Genomic DNA, 17,694 nt, shown 5'->3' with positions numbered 1-17,694 from the left:
ACATCCATTACCAGAATCTCTACCAGTCACTACATGTCTACCAAAATTAAAATTTGTAACCTAGCCAAAATATGAGAACAGAAGATTTGTAACCCCTTTGTTACCTAAGCTCTGCATTCCCTGGTTGTCAGAACACCCAACACCCAAGGAGCGTAGAGAGCAAGGGGAGGGCTGACCACCTGTAGAAGTCAGACCCCAAGTGTCCAATTACTCAAAGCTAACTCAAGTTACAAACGACTCTAGCAAAGCATTTGAGATGCTTCTACACACTGAACCCGTTGGCAAGCAAATGGAGTAGCTCTGAGGACAGCACACACTTTAACCATGATCTTTAACCTTCTCTGTTTCTTACCAGAAGACCTCATTGCAACGATTGCACTGCACTCGCCGGGCTTTTGGCTCCTGTACCTGTATGACCATAGGGCAATCTGCACCAGGACACAGCTGCAGCTGATAATGGCTCTGTGAACATACCAAGGTGGTAAGATCAGCAGTGGGCGCAGAAGAGCATTATCTTTATCTGTTCAGGTTTAACCACTCCTAGCCTCAAAAATACACAGGTCAGTATTCCTTTTTGAAAAAGACAGTAAAAATTGCCACCAGATCTTAGCCAACAGGGCAGACAAACCTCTTCCACGTTAGGAAAGGGAGTGTTACTTACAGCTTCTCTAGAACATGGAATTCAAATGGCGGGTTACAGACCAAGCAAGCACAGCAACACAACCGTAACACCCCACCACGACACATTTTTCTCCATTTGAGCTCTTTCCCTGTACTTTCCTTATGTCCCAGAACGTACTCAGCTGCTCTCCTCTGGCAGTTGTTCCTTCCCAAAGGGTGTCTTACTGAAGAGAGGTGACACCACTCTTTTGCACTGCTTTGCTGCTTCTTGAGTATTCACAGTCTGTTTGCAGTTACCAGAATACTTCCTGAATATTCAACCCTTATAATTTCTGCGTTAATTTCCAAACACCTCACATAAAATATTATTAAGCAAGCCAATTCAGCTGGGCTACGCTAAGATGAGTGACTAATTTTTCAGAACTGAAAATATCCATGCAAGAGCAAAAAGGACTTTAAAACTCAGATGGAAGTTCTCAGCTGCAACACACCGAGAATTCCGCTTCAGGAAAAGAGCCAAGCACCAGCCAAGGAGTTACTGGTTGACCTTACAACAGAATTCACTTTGGCAACCTGCTAGAGCGTCTGTCAGTGAGCCTGTCCTATGGCCTCACTGTGTTCATCAGGGACAATTTTGCCGCAGTTACTGCATTTGTAATCAAAGATGCAAGATGCTTCAAACAAAATTTCTGCCAGTCATTGGTGAATTGACCCAGGGTATTTTAAATCTGAAAAAAACCCAATACCTCCACATAGTCCCTGAAGAGGTAGCGCCTGTATTTGTCTTTCAGCTCTTCACTAGGCAGCAACGGAAACACAAAGTCTTCTGGCGTCCGAAGCAGGCAGTCCTGAGCCATGCAGGAAACCCCTGAGAAGAAAAAGCAACATTTTAGCACAGTGCAACTTACACTACAGAGGGAATGCCCAGAGAGCATTCAACACAGTTTCCTAGGTGCCATCTGTTGTTGTGGCAAGAGGGACACAACTGTGAAACGAATCTATCAGGGCTGCCGAAAAGCTGGAGCCCAACTGTCTTCACCGAAAGACGACGGGGCACATGTGCATCCCGGACCAGCAGCCGCTTCAACCAGTATTCACAAGGTCAGATACTTAAAAGTAGAAAACTGCATGCTACTGCCATGCCAGCGTAAAGGACAGGCTAGGAAAAGCCCAGAGCAACTCTGGCAACCGCTGGCTTCTACCCAACACAAAGGGACCAGGTGTTTGTATCCACACGCGCTCCAGGGGCAGTGCAACCATACACCATAAGAGACGCAAACTCAAAATGCAGCAGATTTGCAGCTTGCAACTTGTTACAGTCACACTCTGGAGATCACAAGGGGAAAAAAGCAGCAAATGGATCTACGGACCTGCACGTTTTGTTAGGCAGGAGCAGCACTCTCCTGGTGCTATAAACACTAACCAGGGATTCAGATAAGACCACTAGTTCAAGTTAAGTTTGTCACAAATACTCACTCCATGCTCTATTTTCTCGTTACTGAGATGTTTTAGGCCAAATCAGCCAGTCATCATCAGAACGGCCAACATGGCAAATACAGACCCAGTACCGTACCCGCCTTGAACTCACCGACTCCGACACCATCCTTGACGAGCACTGTACAATGCTGCTCCCAACAGCTGCGACAGAACTGGTGCTGACAAGCCAGAGAGAGCAAGTTCTCCTTCCGGACAAACTGCATGCACACTGCGCAGTGATGGGAGGAATGTACCATTGCCTGGGAGAGAGAGAAATCAGCATTACTGTGAAAGCATCCCAGCTCTCCCAGAGTATTCTCACCTCATCCACAGGCACCCGCATCACCTTCATTGTGACAGTGGTCTCGGGTGAGCTCCAGGCCAGAAGAGGTTCTGGCTGGCGTGCTGGGGTGCTGCACTGCCCCGACAGTCAGTCCGTCACAAGAACCTCTTTAACCTCATGGAGCACAACAGACCGACAGTCACCGAACAGCTCCTGACTCTAATCTAGTGCTAACCAGAACGTTTACTCTTCTGGTTCTTACTCTCACCTGGTTTGAAAAAGGAGGAAATACATCATTGTGTTAGTCCTTCCCTGAATTTACCGATACTCTTTGTTAGCGGGGTCAGAGTCTATCACTGTTCCACAGGCCCTGAAGAGCAGCTATAACTGGAAGCAGGTTTAGCAGTGCCCTTTTACTGGATGATTTTGAGTAAGAGGAGAGGGAACTGAAGGTGCAGCGTTCAGAGTGTTTATAGAGAGAGGAAAGAGAGTTCACAGACCGTCATCTCACATCTATCTTCTGCCTATGCTACCTTTGGCAAAACAGGCATCATCCCTTCAGCTGAAAAGGATTAGAGCATTTGTTTCAAGTCAGACATAATTCTGCTATTGCTTCGCCAAGCCACTGGGAAGCACTCTGGATCTCCCCTTGGGTAGCGCAGAACTAATCCCTAGACAACAGATCTAGCCTCCAACACATCTCGGCTCACCCTTGGGACCCGAAGAACTAGGTCTAGCACAGCATCATCAAAAGCAAGGCCCTACAAAGCTGTTAGCAGGAGTTTATGTTCCTATTTCTCCTTTCACAGAGAAGTCATATCATCCCTTTTCATCTACTTAAGCCTTTGCTACTCTTTGGGAAGCTTGCGCGAGACAGCAGTCAGCTCCCATGCCCAGCTCCGCACACCAGAGACGCAGAGCAGCAGCAGCGTGATACGCAGCCACATGACCGACAGAGCTTGCTTTATGGCACGACCACACGAAAAAGGAAATAATGCGACTTTGTTCTAAGCGGCCTCACTTACGGACCAGAACAAGATTCACCGAGTCTGACGCTGCGTTGACTGCCTACAGCCACTGCTCAACTTGAACAGCACGCGCATTGCCCCAAACCTTCGCGAGCTGCCCCCCTGAGCTCACCACCGGAGCTTCTCTCTGTAGGGTCGGCTGCTCTACAGACATGCAGGAGGAGCATCTGCCCCCCATACCATCATTCTGCAGTAGGAGTTGAAGCACACAGCAACTTGCCCTAGCACATACAAAAAAGCTGTAATGAACTGCCTACCAAACCAAGTTTGTCACGACTTAAACTAACCTTTTAACTGTAATATCTGCCTTCCCAAAATGAAATCACCATCGCAGGGGAGAGAATTTAAGTGGCGGCTGATACAAGATTCAGACAAATCTCAAAATACGTGGACTAATTTGCAGGTATGTTAAATAACAAAGATTTTTTTTCTGGACTCTAGGCAGATAATTTATTTTGAGTCCATGAAGCTTACTCCCGTCAGCTGTTTTAGCATTTTCACTCTCTGCTAGTTACAAGTCAGCTCAGATGCCAAATCAGGCTTTTAAAAGCTCCCCTCCCCCCCTCAACCCAAAGGCTGTTTCTCAGATGTAATACTTTATCACTCAAAATCTGACACATGGCAATGTGTTCCTGGGTAACTGTGGATTGTACCAAGACACCCACTGTGAATGAAACCTGTAAACATGCAACAGGAAGTTTCTATTTAAAAGGGGGGGGGGGAAGAAAAGTATCTAAGGATCTGTGCAGCTCTGGCTGCAAAACACAAGCTGTTGGTTCAAATATCACTACTGACTGGCTCAGCAGCACCACTGGGAGATCTGGCTTAAGCATCCCTGAGCAGAGCAGCGCAGCGCAGCAAACAGTCACCCTAGGGGGAAAAAAAAAAAAAATTAAAAAAATCTCTGTTCCTGCCGCAGACAAGCTCTGCTCACTCTGCACAGCCAGAGCGTCCCTTGAGTGTCTTACAGAGCGCAGAACTGGAAGAGGCAGCCGAGCCCATGCACTCTGCTCCTTCCATTGTGTACCATCACTCATGACAAAAAAATGACCTCAATTTTCTCGAGGCAAGCAACTCCTGAACGCTACCTGCAAGACAATAGCAAAGCTGCTATTTAAATGTTAGACACCTCTTGAATGCTTTCTCATTCAAAAAGTAAGCCCAGCACCGAGTTAGGGTGTAGGACCTGAGTTTGCTAAGGGTTAATATGGGACAGACTATGCCATTAGTAACGCAATCCTCCGATGAGGTGGGTCAGAGGTGTCTGCCAAGGGAACAGACCAACATAGTTAGCATACTTACGTGTTTGGATGAGGTGGGCTGAACTCGTGCTTCTACTAGCAACTGGGCAGCATTAGACTTGTGCCTGAAAAGGCAATTGAAAAATGATCAAATCAATTTCTGAATACATTTTGCCTTCTTAAATTGATCCTTCTCGCCTGAATAAATAACAGGTTCTGTGCAAATGGCAGGGTAGGTTTCAACAAGGAAAGTGGAAACGTGTCCTGCGTGAGGCTCCTTCACATCGTGAGCTGAACTCTCATCAACGAAACTTTATGAGTTTCTTCAAAATCAGAAACAGGAACAACACTTCTCGTGCTAATGGATTAACATCTCCCTCATGCTCCTTGATGAATATCTTTCTACAACTCTCTCCCTTCCCCCCTGCACGAAAATTATTTTTGAAGCTAGGGCTTTCTAGCCATGCTTCTAGAGCAGTCCTAAGCCACTGCCCATAACAACACACTCCAGTGAAGCTCCTGTCTGTCTCCTATTCCTTTGTAAAATCAAGCTATCCTGGTTAGGTCTCACTTTGACTCCAGCCTAGTATCTAGTTAAGCATTTACTCTGTGACAGATTATCACCTCTTAGGCATAGGAAGCTGCCTATCAGTAGCCTTAGAATTAAACGTTTTGCTGTTTGTGATTTCCATTGCAGAGGAATGTTTGTATCTCCAGTTAAAAAATCACCAGTGAATTCAGAAATAGCAGCATCGCTGTTGTGACCACGCTGTAAATCCTCCCTCCCCAGTAGCACTTTTAAGTCGTATTAGAGATCTTCCAGTTGATAATGTCACTTTGTACGAAGACAGAAGTTTGAGGATCGGATCAGCCGGAGGGCAACTTGCAAAGTCACAGATTTAAAGTAAACCCTTCCCCAAACTTCCTCTTGTTTAAATCTCGTCAGTTGACCTGCAAACTCCTCCTGAGCTGTTGTGCAGAACCTCATCCTCCGCATTCCCCAGAGGAAAGCTTTCAGAGGATGCATGATAACCAACGAGCCAGTTACCAAAGATGTTGCGACAATATCCATACAGGAGATGCATTTCCCATATGTCCTCTGGATGAAGTTGCTGGCTACAGGGCCAAAAATGGCATGGCAGAATGAGTCAGACTGATACGGTCTCTATTTTCAGACAATGTTCAGTTCTGAGCCAGTATTTTCTGGAGGGGCTGCCAGACAGCAGTGCCTCCTGACACGCTTCCAGTATACGTCTGGGCAGAGTCCGAACCCTCCTTTTGAAATCAGTTGGAGGACTCCATTACACTGACCAAGCCACAAAGGGGCTGCACTTCTCAGTTCTCTTACACCATCTTCTGCTCTCCAAATGCTAGTCAGCTTGGAAAAAAAAACACCACTTATGTTCAGAAGGAGCAAAAACTTCAATGTGAATGTACTACTAAAGAATACATCACCACAGGTCCAGTGCTCCTTCATGATTTATGGCTCATATGTTCAAAACAGAACATATGTTATCTTTACATTTGTTAAAATAAATAAATATAGATGCAGCACTCTCAATCTGTTACCTCAAAGTTCAAGCTAAATGCATCTACAGGGTTCCCAGCAGGAATATAATTCCTCAGACTGAAAGACATTTGCCACCACTACTCTCTCCCTGTTTACAAATTTCTTACAGGCAATGCAGCCTCAACAAAACAGTGTTTTTCCTCTGCTCCCTGGCATGGACCGTATGGCCTGCTTTCAGGTTCAAAGATGCTTGTCAAAAAGACACCTACGGACCACCCTGCGCATTCTTGCAAAGCAAGGGGGAAAAGCACTGAGCACAGAACAGATAAGACTATTTACACTTACCTTTCCAAAATCTCTGAGATTTGCCAGTGGAAACTAACTAATACTAGCTTTGCAACAGCATGTGATACCTAGGTGGAAAATAAAAGAAAAAAAAAAAAGTCAAGTTAGGCGTATTTTGAGGCCACACCTCTGCTTAGGACTACAATCTTCTCGTAAGACTAATAAATTATGCAAACTCAGTATGATATTCCAGTGATACTCAATTCCCATTAAACTATTAGAGACAATGTTCACAGCCAGTGCACCTGCAATACGCAGGTTGGAATGAAGCACGGATGTACCCAAACTAACTCACGTACTTAGCCACAACAGCACAGAGAAGAAGGAATTAAGATTTCACTGGATTAGCTTAACTGCTCACGGAAGCCCCACATCCAGTCCTCAAGCGGTTGCCACTTGAGAGGCCCAGCCCAGACTGGGATCGGGGTCCTTGCTAAGTGTGCAAAGTAGGCACCACGGGGCAGACGGATACCGCTCAGTGAGCCGGAGAAGCAGTAAAAAGCTGCAAACATAGGCATGCTGTGATCGCAAAGGGTAGGGGGAAAAACCAAAACATTTTCCCCAGCCTTCATTGCAGAGAAGAAAGGTATACGCTGGAGTGGAATAGGAAGACGGAAAGCTACCGTGACAGAGACTATTTCCGTGCAGGGTTGCTTGCATTACGTGAACTCCTGGCAAGCACTAGCCCGAGCACCCTCTAGAATACTGCAACACGACATTTAAAGTCATGTTGCAAGGGTACAAGCAAACAAGTTCTCCTTTGCTTATATGTATAATTCAATTTCTGAAGAAAACAGACTGGTCTGCTAGCACAAAAAGGCTCATACCCGCCAAGACCACAGCCATCTGCTGAGCTGCCGGACCTTCACCCTGCCTCTCGACCCCCTCACACCTTTATCAGGCTCATGGAGTTCAAACAAAGCAGGCCTCCTGCAAACAAGACACCTCTTCCAGGGGGATTCCGAAGGCTCACGACCCCTGCCTCCTCACTCCTCTCTGTGCTAGGAAGCACCCAGGCAAGCCCAATGGTCTACACATTCTGCATTCAAATACGCTGACGCTAAAGGCCTGTACCTCCCACACTCCGAGACAAGCTACCACCATAGCGCCTGCCTCTCTACCATACATATAGAAAACACAGCTCCTTCCACCCTAGCTGCAGGAAGAGCTCCATTTTTTTTCCTCTAGAGAAGCTGTCAGTCCCGATCATCAGCTGGAAAGCCATACGCCTTCTTGAATCCTGCTACAGGTGAATCACAAGATCTGACGTACTGGCAATACAGATACACAGCAACCCCAACACAACCCTGGAAGGAAAAACAAGCCATGGTTGCTCCTACAAAACAGACAGGCTCTGCACACCGAGGGGCGGCACATTCATTACTCTTCTAAATCTGCCCCGCTGAAGAGGTGCAGTTTCACTGCACAACTGACCTATTCCTGCCACATGACACTGCCCTGGTCCTGCACGGGCATTTGTCAGTGCTGGACGGTTGGTTCGCTGAGCTAAACCAGCGTAGCACCAACGCATGATGCAGCTGGGGGGGTTTAAATGTCTCTTACCCACATCTGCTTTCTGATTTGCCCCCTTTGCTGGCCACTAAGAAATCCCAGTCATAAAAGAGTAATTTTCAACGTTCAAACAATCCTTTTTTTCTAGGAGAAATGAAGCCTTAGCTCATGCTGTGTAAGATCTGGTACGTCAACTTCCTCGACTTTACCAGGGATGTGACCCTGCGAGAACAAAGGCTGCCCGGGCGGCGCTGCCCCCGCTCCCTGCCAGCCCAGCAGCCTGGGATTAGATGGAGTGTGGCACACAGGGCTGCCGTGGACACCACGTACACTCTGCTCCAGCTTGTAGGGATGAAGTGTCACTGCCAGCCTCGCATGGGTTGTTATCTTAAGCCCCCAACCTGGCAGACCCAATGGGACACCTTTGAGTTGCTTTTACAAGGAAGACATCTGCATTTCACGTTCGTAAAGCAAACAAGCATCAGGAATGTGGTCTCTACGAGACTGGCTTCCTGCAAATGCAAACCACATGCTAATGAATCATTCTCTAACAGCAATGAAATTATTTCTCAGTAGCAGTGAGGAAGAACTACCGTCCTGACAAAAAAAACCCAACAAAAACAACCAAACTACCAGACTTAAATAGGAAGTTTATCTGTAACATATGAAAATGAGTATTTTTCGGTTGGATTTTCACAGCCTGAGGTGTAGCATCCATTGCGGCATCCTGACTACGTGAACTCCATGAAGTTACTTGATCCCAGAAGAGGAGCCAAGTACATTCAAGAATGAAGATGTACAGAAAAGAGAAATACAAATACTAGCATGCGCATTTCTGAAATCTAACAAACTACCCTAACAGAATCAAATGCTTTTGAGCCAAGTTATTTGTCAGGCAGAATCTGGAATTAATGCTCCAGAAAGATGCCAAATTGACAGATCTAGAAGAATAATAAAGCTTCTGTGACCATTCCTATTTTGCTCCAACTGCAAGCATTGATTGGATCAGCTGTAGTGCTAATTTTACTACTTTCATCATAAAAGCACCCAAGAATAAAACATTTCCAATTGATAAAGCCAGGTTCATGACATGAGTCCACATCCATAAAAGCCCTGAAGCAGAAAAATTTTTGATATGACCTGACTGGAGTGCCTGCAATCTTGCAAACAAGAAGTCTCAGAGTCAGCCAGTTGCAGCAACGTACCCACTGTCCGTTTGGCATGGAAGTACTGGATCTTACACGTTAAAGATAGATAACATTCAAACTGTAAGAAAGAGGGATGGGAAGGGAGCAGATAACTGCTGAGGCTGAAGTCGTGCCTCTTGAGCGGAGTCTCACTGCATGACAATCTACGTCCTGCTCACCATCATCAAGGCTGGTAATTCAGAAGGCAAAAGCTGACCAGGGGCCAACACTACTGGAGAGATTCAAGAAAACAAGCACGAGAAGAAAAACAAGTGCGTAACAAAAGCTTGCTTCTATTGATTAGCAGTGCTCCCCAGCCTCTTCCATGACTGTACGTTCACACTGAGTGAATGATTGTACCAAGTCAGCCAGTCCTTCCACAACAACACCCCAGAATAATTGAAGTATTTCTTTGTAAGCAGGAGCCAAAACATGCTGAGTACAGAAAAATACCACTGCAATCAGAAGTTTGGTCCATAGGTACATAATTCATTACCTTACAGTACTGGAGAAGCAACGTACAGAAGCTGCTGGCTGAACTGCTCAGTTAGAAGACATCGATGCCCGCTCCGTATGCACCCGCTGCAGCCTCGCAGCTTAGGAAATAAGCCTCAGTGGCTGTTCAGGCACACTGAACAGTGCGATTCAGCGTTTCCCGGGCAGCCAGAAGGTTCACACAATGAAAGATCTCAAACTTATAAAGCATTTCAGAAAGAGCTATGATTCCGTCCCCTATCGGTCACTGGGTGCCACAAGAATCTCAGGTTATCCAAGAACAGTAATGCTTTATCTCAAACATAAAACAAATTAATAAAAAGATGCCTTTGATAAAATGCCAGCTTTGTTTACACTTTCCCACTCTCGTTTCAGAATAACAAGACCCAAAAAAGACAGTGAGATAGCACACTCAGTGTCTTGCTGGCAGGAGGTCATTTCAGTAAAATACTTCTACAGACCAGAGTGCAAAAGGGAATGCATATTCTAGATGCTGTTATTTTAGTTTTTGTCTGCAACTGATAAATTGTGACAGTTCTTCTGCATAACTCGACTTCTCCACAAGTCCTCTAGCTGTGATTAAATTTATTAAAGTTTAGAAGAAGAAAGCTGAAAGCAGTAGCCATGCTAAAAAAAAAAATGTCTGTCTTTCCCCCATTGTCGTTTCCCCCTTTTCTCACCATCAGCTTAAAACTTTAAGATCAAAGATCCGCTCAGTCCAAATCCAAACCTGGAAAATTTCAGACAGAAGACCACGTTTCTTTCTTCATGATGGAGCGGCAAAGCTGAATAGAGAGGATCTCATCCAATCTACAATTTCCAGCTTCACCTTAAACCAGGAATTTGGTCTCCTCAGAAACCTCTTCCAAGCCTCCACCAGCTTAACTCTGACTTACCAGGGACAGAAGGCTGCTGACTGCCAGAAATGGGCGCCAAGCGCCAATGTTTATCACTGCACTGGAAAAGGGGCGCCGTGTCGATGCACGCAGGAAGGGTGCCAAGAGGAAGCTGCTCTCCATAAGGGAAAGACTCTACGAGACTTGTGAAAAAAGTCTGAAAAATTTACATAGTGCTGGACAAAATTCGATTCTGAAAGTAGAACAAAGAAGTAATGCCATCGCGTTAAACACACACCTATTCATCTTCTGGAAAAAGAGCACAGTGTTTATTTTCTTACTATTTCTATCTCCATTTATCTTCTGGGTTCTTTACTCTCCAAGATAAGCAAAATTCTCACACTTCTGAAGTGCGAGAGAGAGTCTGGCACTCTCTAGGACAAGACAGTATCAAAAGAATTTGCGAAGAAGCTCTGCAGGTACCTTGCTGGCTTCGGAGAGCTCTAACACAACTATGGCTCAACAAGCTTCCCTAGATAAGCTATATTGTTTGAAGGGCTGAAGTTTCATCTCTCTACAGCAGAAAACCTTTTCAACCGCGCCACTTTGACAGTTGCTAATTCAGAGAGAAATGTTTCCTAAAAGCTAAAAAACCACCGTCTTTTGTAGAGCTTGTATTCTACAGAAATTGCTCATGCATATTTATGTTGCATGCATATCTCATGAGTTCATTTCACTTTTCTCCAAGGGATGGCCTATTTTTTTGGAGGTGCGTTTCAATCCTCCCTTTTGCAGAGATATGGCATCAGGAATTTAAAACAAGAATCATCACATGATTCTCAAAGAGATTCAAGTCAGAGTGAGTTTGAGATATGATGATCTGGCTGGAGCTGACATCCCGTGGCTTTGCACCAAGCTGACAATTCACGTTAGATCAGGGTTGCACTGAAACGTCTGGCTGAGACGAACGCAAACCTGGCATAAAGAAATGCAGCTTCCATTTCTTGTGTTTCCCTTAATCAAAGGCTTTTATACAAATAGATTTAAGCAAATAGGATTAATCTTAAGAAGCATTATTTCTTTTAATCCACAAACAGTTTTTCTTAGTTCTACAAGGAAAGGATGAACTTGGGAAGACATTAGTTTGTGCTGCAGCAAAAGTTCCGAAAACACACTCTTGAATTCTTTACAACAGTAAAAACAGACAGAGCAAGAGCCTCTGAAATTATTGCTGTTGGTGAGCAACGATGGGCAAAATAGTTCTCAGTAGAGAATAATAACACCTTAGAAAGAAACCATACTTCATATCCAATGATTTTGCCGAAGAGAAAAAAACCCTTCAGACAGGCTTTACTTAAGGGTACTGAGGTGAAGAAAGTGACCCACAAATGGAAAAACCCACTATTTTACACTCATTTCTCTTGTGGAAAGTAGATCTGACTCCCCCTACACCCCACTGGAAAAACTATCCCACTGCCCTGTTTTTACTGGAGGATTTCTCAGAAAACTGCAGAAATATTAGGAATTAAGAAGAAATAAAAGGGCAACCAAAAAGCTTTTTTTGGACCGTGTTTTCTTCTTTGCTTTGATCTACTCCTCTTTTAAGCAGACTTCCAATATGCAAACTCAGGAGGTTGCAGGAGCTTGAGCTGTGATTAACATCGCCTGCCATAAACACCCCGAGCGTTCAAAGTCTTGTGGCAAAGTCCTCCCTATCTGTTACGGGTTTCTGAGCATTAGGAGGCTGTTTTCAAAAGGGAACTTAAATTAATTTCACTCATCGGAAAAAAAAAAAAAAATAGACAAAGTTACAACAAAATCAGATACCCTGCTTTTTTTCTTGGGTTCAGTCAAGCTTAAAAAAATGTGAGAAAAAGCCCTCAATGCTTAGGTTTCACTCACAGCCTTGCTTACAGTTTGCCTGACATTTCAGCCCCTCTCCTGATTACAGAGCGTCGGCTGCACCGGGGAAAGAAATGCAATTTATAGTCTGTAGCGACAGTCTCGATACCACGGAAAGGTCTTGACAAAGAGCCCTACGTGAGCTCTGCTTCATCACGGGGTTTTAATCTGCACCCCGTCACTCACCCTCCGGCACGCAGAGACCTGGTGTCAGTCCGCAAGATTAAAAGCTTATTTAGTAGGCAGAATGGGGAATTGGGAATGACAAATACTGCCGGTGTTATACACATGGTCTGTGAAGCTGTCAGTGCACAACCTAGTTGGCCACACACTGAAGAAAGGGGATCTTGGGTCAAATTCTAACTCCTTTTCCACACTTACATATCGCTTTAATCCATCCACAGGACAGCAACAATTTCAGCTGCAGCTGCCAACAAACAGGATCAGTAGGACTCAGCTAGGAAATCTCAACATACGTATTTCTCAAGCTGTTAGGCTACGCTTCCTGAGGAGATTCAGAAATAAATTAAAAAATAAAAAAAAAAAAGACTTAAGCAAGACGGTATGCCAGAAGGCATTATTACAAAATAGCTATGAGATTCCTTCTTTGAAAGATTCAGAGCGAAAGAAATGCAGCAAGAAAGCCGTAAGACGGCACAAGGATAGAAGACTGACATAAAACTCCCCAGCTGCACTCACTGGAGTTATTCTTTCCAATGTAATGCAGTGTCTGGGAGCATCAACACCCAGCGCACGCTGCACGGCATCCCCCACATGCTGCCAAAACCCCTGGCAGCACCCCCCCAGCTTCACTCAGCTCAGCCCCTGCCCAGGTGCTTTCCCAGCAAATGAGAGGAGAAGCGGACAATTCCTTCTGGCTGGCAGGAAGGAGGATGCGGAGGATGCGCAGGGGCAAAGCAAAGGACACAGAATAATCTGAATCCACACAACCGTGACCGGTGGCTCAGGACACAGGGCAGCCAACTCGAACTGGGAAGCACTGGTGTGTGCACACAGCTACATCCCACACACGCGCGGGGCTCCGGTAACCTAGACGTGAGCAATCCCTGTTCAGTCCCAAACAACATAGTCCTTTACTTGGCAATCCCAGCTTCTACGGGCGTTTCTCTTTTGTTATAAGATGAAGAGGAGGAACACCTGCTTTGCAAAACAGTGTTTCATAGCACACAACGAAGCTCGCCTCTGCTGCGCCACCCGCCATAGGCACAGCACAGAAATTTGGCAATGCGCTTCAGCTGCTTCATGCCGCTCCCGTGATCGTGTTGTCCAGCTGTAAGCTTGCAACATGGAACACTTACTGAAAGATTGCCTTGGCATTTTTAATGACTTGTGCCTTGCCTCTACCTCCCACCAAGATCATACTCATCAACAGCTGTGAACAGATTTCTTTTTTTTTTTTTTTTTTTTTTTTGGCTCCCTGCAGAGTCATACTGGCTGTAAGATACACTTAAGGCGTGAATCACACAGAAATGTGTGGGCTATAATCACCCTCCACATTTGTGCCTCATTTTTCCAATCAAGTTGAGAATTTCACCAGTCCTGGGCAATAAAGAACAAAACTGTTTTCTCAAAGGACTTGATGAAGTTGTCACAAGGTTGTGAGCTCTGGGCTCCCCAGCCAGCTCTCTTATCTTGCTGACCAGGAGTCTACAAAAACTTAATACACTTTGAAAAGAAAAAAAAAAAAAAAAAAATCTTTAGGAGCCAAAATAAAACACACACTGAAGACAGTTACGGACATATTCCTGTCCTATTGATGTTTAACATACTGAAGTACAGGCACTGTGAATCTGGCAGGGAACAGCACAGCTTTTGTATAGCAGAATTTCCAGGATTTTTCTGTTTGGGAATAAAAAGTGGGTAAAGGACACAGGTACGTCTCAAAAGTGTGTGCTCCTAAGGGTTACAACTTCAGACTGGATGCCCCACATAATGTTGGCTTGATATTAAAACGCAGAACACGGTACAGATACAAACCTGCACGTCCTGACTAATCTAGGGTTACAGGTACTTCGAAACAGTGCGTTATCATCGCCGAACAGCACGTGGGGGTTCTGCGGAGACGTCAAATTTGCCTATCAGGGTCCACCATTTATAATAAGTGGTATTTAAATATTTACTAACTGTTCGCTGATATATACTAAAATTTACCAATGTTGGTTCTTACGGACATTAACTTTGCACATGAATTTTTCAAACCGTGTTCTTACATACGTGCATTTTAATATTTCAAGGGGCTTTCATACTCCTCCTGTACCTGAGGTACTTAGGTACAGCTAGTCTCTTACAACTGCCATTTTACATCGCATATAAGTTTCATGAAGTCACTAGGGCATCAAAAAGGATGACTGCGCAGGTTTGTTCAGACAAGCGCCTCACACCGCAGATTTGCCTGCGGTTTGCACAGCGATACGGGGAGCCACACGCGCCACTGTCTTGACATGGGGCTCTTTACGGACCTTCTGCGATGGCACGGAGCAGGCGTTCTGCGAGCACCGACTCATCTCCCGCGGGCAGAGCTGCTGGCATGGGCTGCCAGTCTCCACGCACATGACTCCGGGTCTGCTAAAGACGGTATTTGTGAAGGACCGCTGCCAGCGGTCACCACGCAGCTCTACAAACAAACTGGTCTGTGTCAGCGCAATTTGAGTGTTGGGGAACAGTTTCAAAGGGCTGTGTTTTTATGAGCGAATGCTGTGTTTTTATGAGCGAATATTAATTCAGTCGCATTAAAAGATGGGACATCAGTCAGGTGAGGCAAGAATATAAAAAAAAAAATAATGGTTTATCTCTGAAAGATCCGTAGTGATAACATGGATTAATAGGTTTAGTACTATGTCATGACAGCAAATACTTTTGCATCTATGAAGTTTTATTCTTCACAGTTCAGGGCTAAAAACCAAAGAAACAAAAAACCCCACATCACAAGCTGTTAATGCAAGGAGGAAGGGAAGTAAGATTTTTGCTGTCTGGTAAATACTAGCAGACTACTCACACATTAACAAACTGAAGACTTTAAGTTCTTCAGTTTTACAACTCCTTTGGTTTTAGTGGAAAGACTACATCATTATCCCGTGTAAACAGGATAAAACCTGTGAAACAACATGACCATCTTTCCTTGCTACCTCATATATGCAGAAATACCTCAGCTTCCTCGTGACTGACAATCAGCTTCTAAAAAGACTTAAAGTCAAGGTACCATTTTTTCATAAATTGTAATTGCAATTGTTTTATCTGGTGGCTTATACCACCAGTCTAAAAAATTTGGTAAAAACTAGAAAGATCCATCTCATCTCTGAAACAGAGAAACTACTGCCAGTTATTTGGAACACCGCAGATATTCCAGACTCGTACGGGGACCCTCAGCAGAGCCAGGAAGTGTCATTCACAAACAAAAACAATATGACATCATCACACACTTAATTGCTCGCCAGTGACAGGGTCAACTTTGTTTGTACAACTGTTGAGCATGGTACTGTTTGCGTGCATGGACTGATACTGCCACTCCAGGACCCGCAGTCACTCAATGGCGACTTGACAGAGTTACCTTGAAAACAAACTTACTACTATACAATTTTAATTCATTATTTTTGAAAGATACTGGATTTTATAATTGCATCTACTTTTTAAAAAGAACTGTTGTAAATTCCTCAGCTGGTCTGCAGGGAACAGACGCTATTCTGCTTTGAAGAGTGTTGCCCTTAACAAGCGTTGTGTGTTGGCCAAGGGACCTTTTGGGGAATTAAAAGTGATCTGCTTCAACTCACAGGCCTTTTGGTCAGAGAATCACAGTTTTGGATAATACCAGTGCCAGATTTTCTTCTGGCACGTTTCAACACAGATAGCCAGTCCTAGTTTTAGTCAGAGCGTTAACGGAACCCTCCACAAACAGACCTCCAGATTAACAGCACTAACCAAGGAGCAAACATTTCCTCTTCTTTTTCCTGGAAAGCAAGGATCCACACACAGTTCTTATTAAAACCAAAGTGAGAAGAAACTTTCAAAGTACCACTTACACAGTCCCTCTAGCTCCAGTATGGTTCCGGGACAACCCCTACTGTAGCTGCAGGCCCAGCACACAGCACAGCTGGTTGTATCTACTACAACCTCGTTTGTACTAATTTTTCTATTCAGAATTACCAACTCGATAAAAAGCAAGTCAGAAGAATTCAAGGTACAGTTTCCTATGACAGTAAGAGACACAAGGGCATACATCTAGCTGCACGCCAGGTTTCATGCTTTCATCAGACTTAAGATTTTAACCCATTTTAAAACCAAACCAAGCATTTTGTTGAAGAGGCCGTCTTCTCTTCTGATGTTGCCTTCAAACTTTTAAACATACGCAGGGTGCTTGCACTGGACCTGACATTAGCCAGCCAATGCAAGGTTTGTTCAGTTATCTGATCAGCTTCAGTAGAAGCAAGAAGGTGGTCAGCTGTATCTAACGAGGAATGAAAAAAGGTACCCAAGAGGGTTTCCAAGGAAGATCAACCTGAATACTTGTCTCTAGTCTTAAAAGTTTGTTGACAACATGTCACTGAGAAAAACCACGCTGAACACACACCCCTCCCAATTTAACCTTCAGAAAGTGAATCACCTAATGACAATACACAGTGGCAGAACATTCAAACAGGGCTTTGAGCCCATTTATTGCATTCATTTTTTTCTTTGCTTTAGGGAATTGTATTAGTCTATTCATTTCGTGTGATAGCAAATTGCTCAGATACCATGTCACGCATTGCCTTCAAAATCGAATCGCCTAAAGGCAGTCTTTAATTTACCACCTTCTTGCCCTGTCAGGGACAACCACTCCACCTTAAATAGGAGCTAATGCCGAAAAGCGCTACATAACCACTAGCTATCACAAGGGAAAGAAGCTGAAATCAACAAAATGAACTAGCATGCTCCAAAAGAACAATCACCACTATCCAAAACACCCAAGACATTATGAAAGTTAGTCTTCAAAAGAAAAAAAGAAAAAGGTTTTAGAGCTCAAGCAAATTAGAGGAAAGAAGTTAACACAGTTCTTGCAAAAGTCCGTGCGTCCCTGTTTATTCATATCCATTTAGTCAATGGAAAATAAGGATAACAAATAGTTCAACGTGTTCTATTCAGTTTCCTTCTTCTCCATGCTTGCTAATGCAACGCAAATTCTTTCCACTTCAGTTTGTCTCAGAAAACTAGCAAAATGACAAGTTTCCTTGGGGGAAGAGAGGGGAAGGAAGAAACAGGGTTGC

The 17,694-nt window shown here is 44.5% G+C and overlaps 1 protein-coding gene across 4 annotated transcripts in view; it reads right to left on the bottom strand.

The window, feature by feature from the left end:
- Positions 1–17,694, bottom strand: part of ARIH2 (ariadne RBR E3 ubiquitin protein ligase 2) — a 31,983-nt gene that overhangs the window by 7,712 nt on the left and 6,577 nt on the right. For all 4 annotated transcript variants that reach the window (XM_063348345.1, XM_063348347.1, XM_063348346.1 and 1 more), the window contains 5 exons: positions 6,505–6,572; positions 4,711–4,774; positions 2,210–2,357; positions 1,368–1,489; positions 353–462 (listed from right to left, as the gene is read on the bottom strand). In XM_063348345.1, coding sequence (XP_063204415.1) covers positions 353–462; positions 1,368–1,489; positions 2,210–2,357; positions 4,711–4,774; positions 6,505–6,572 — 512 coding nt within the window. The remainder of the gene's footprint in view (positions 1–352; positions 463–1,367; positions 1,490–2,209; positions 2,358–4,710; positions 4,775–6,504; positions 6,573–17,694) is intronic.

Source organism: Chroicocephalus ridibundus, chromosome 10, assembly GCF_963924245.1.
Source record: "Chroicocephalus ridibundus chromosome 10, bChrRid1.1, whole genome shotgun sequence".
In the NCBI taxonomy this organism is placed as follows: Eukaryota; Metazoa; Chordata; class Aves; order Charadriiformes; family Laridae; genus Chroicocephalus; species Chroicocephalus ridibundus.
Note: the sequence above shows the minus strand (reverse complement) of the source record. Positions and strands in the feature narration are given on the sequence as shown.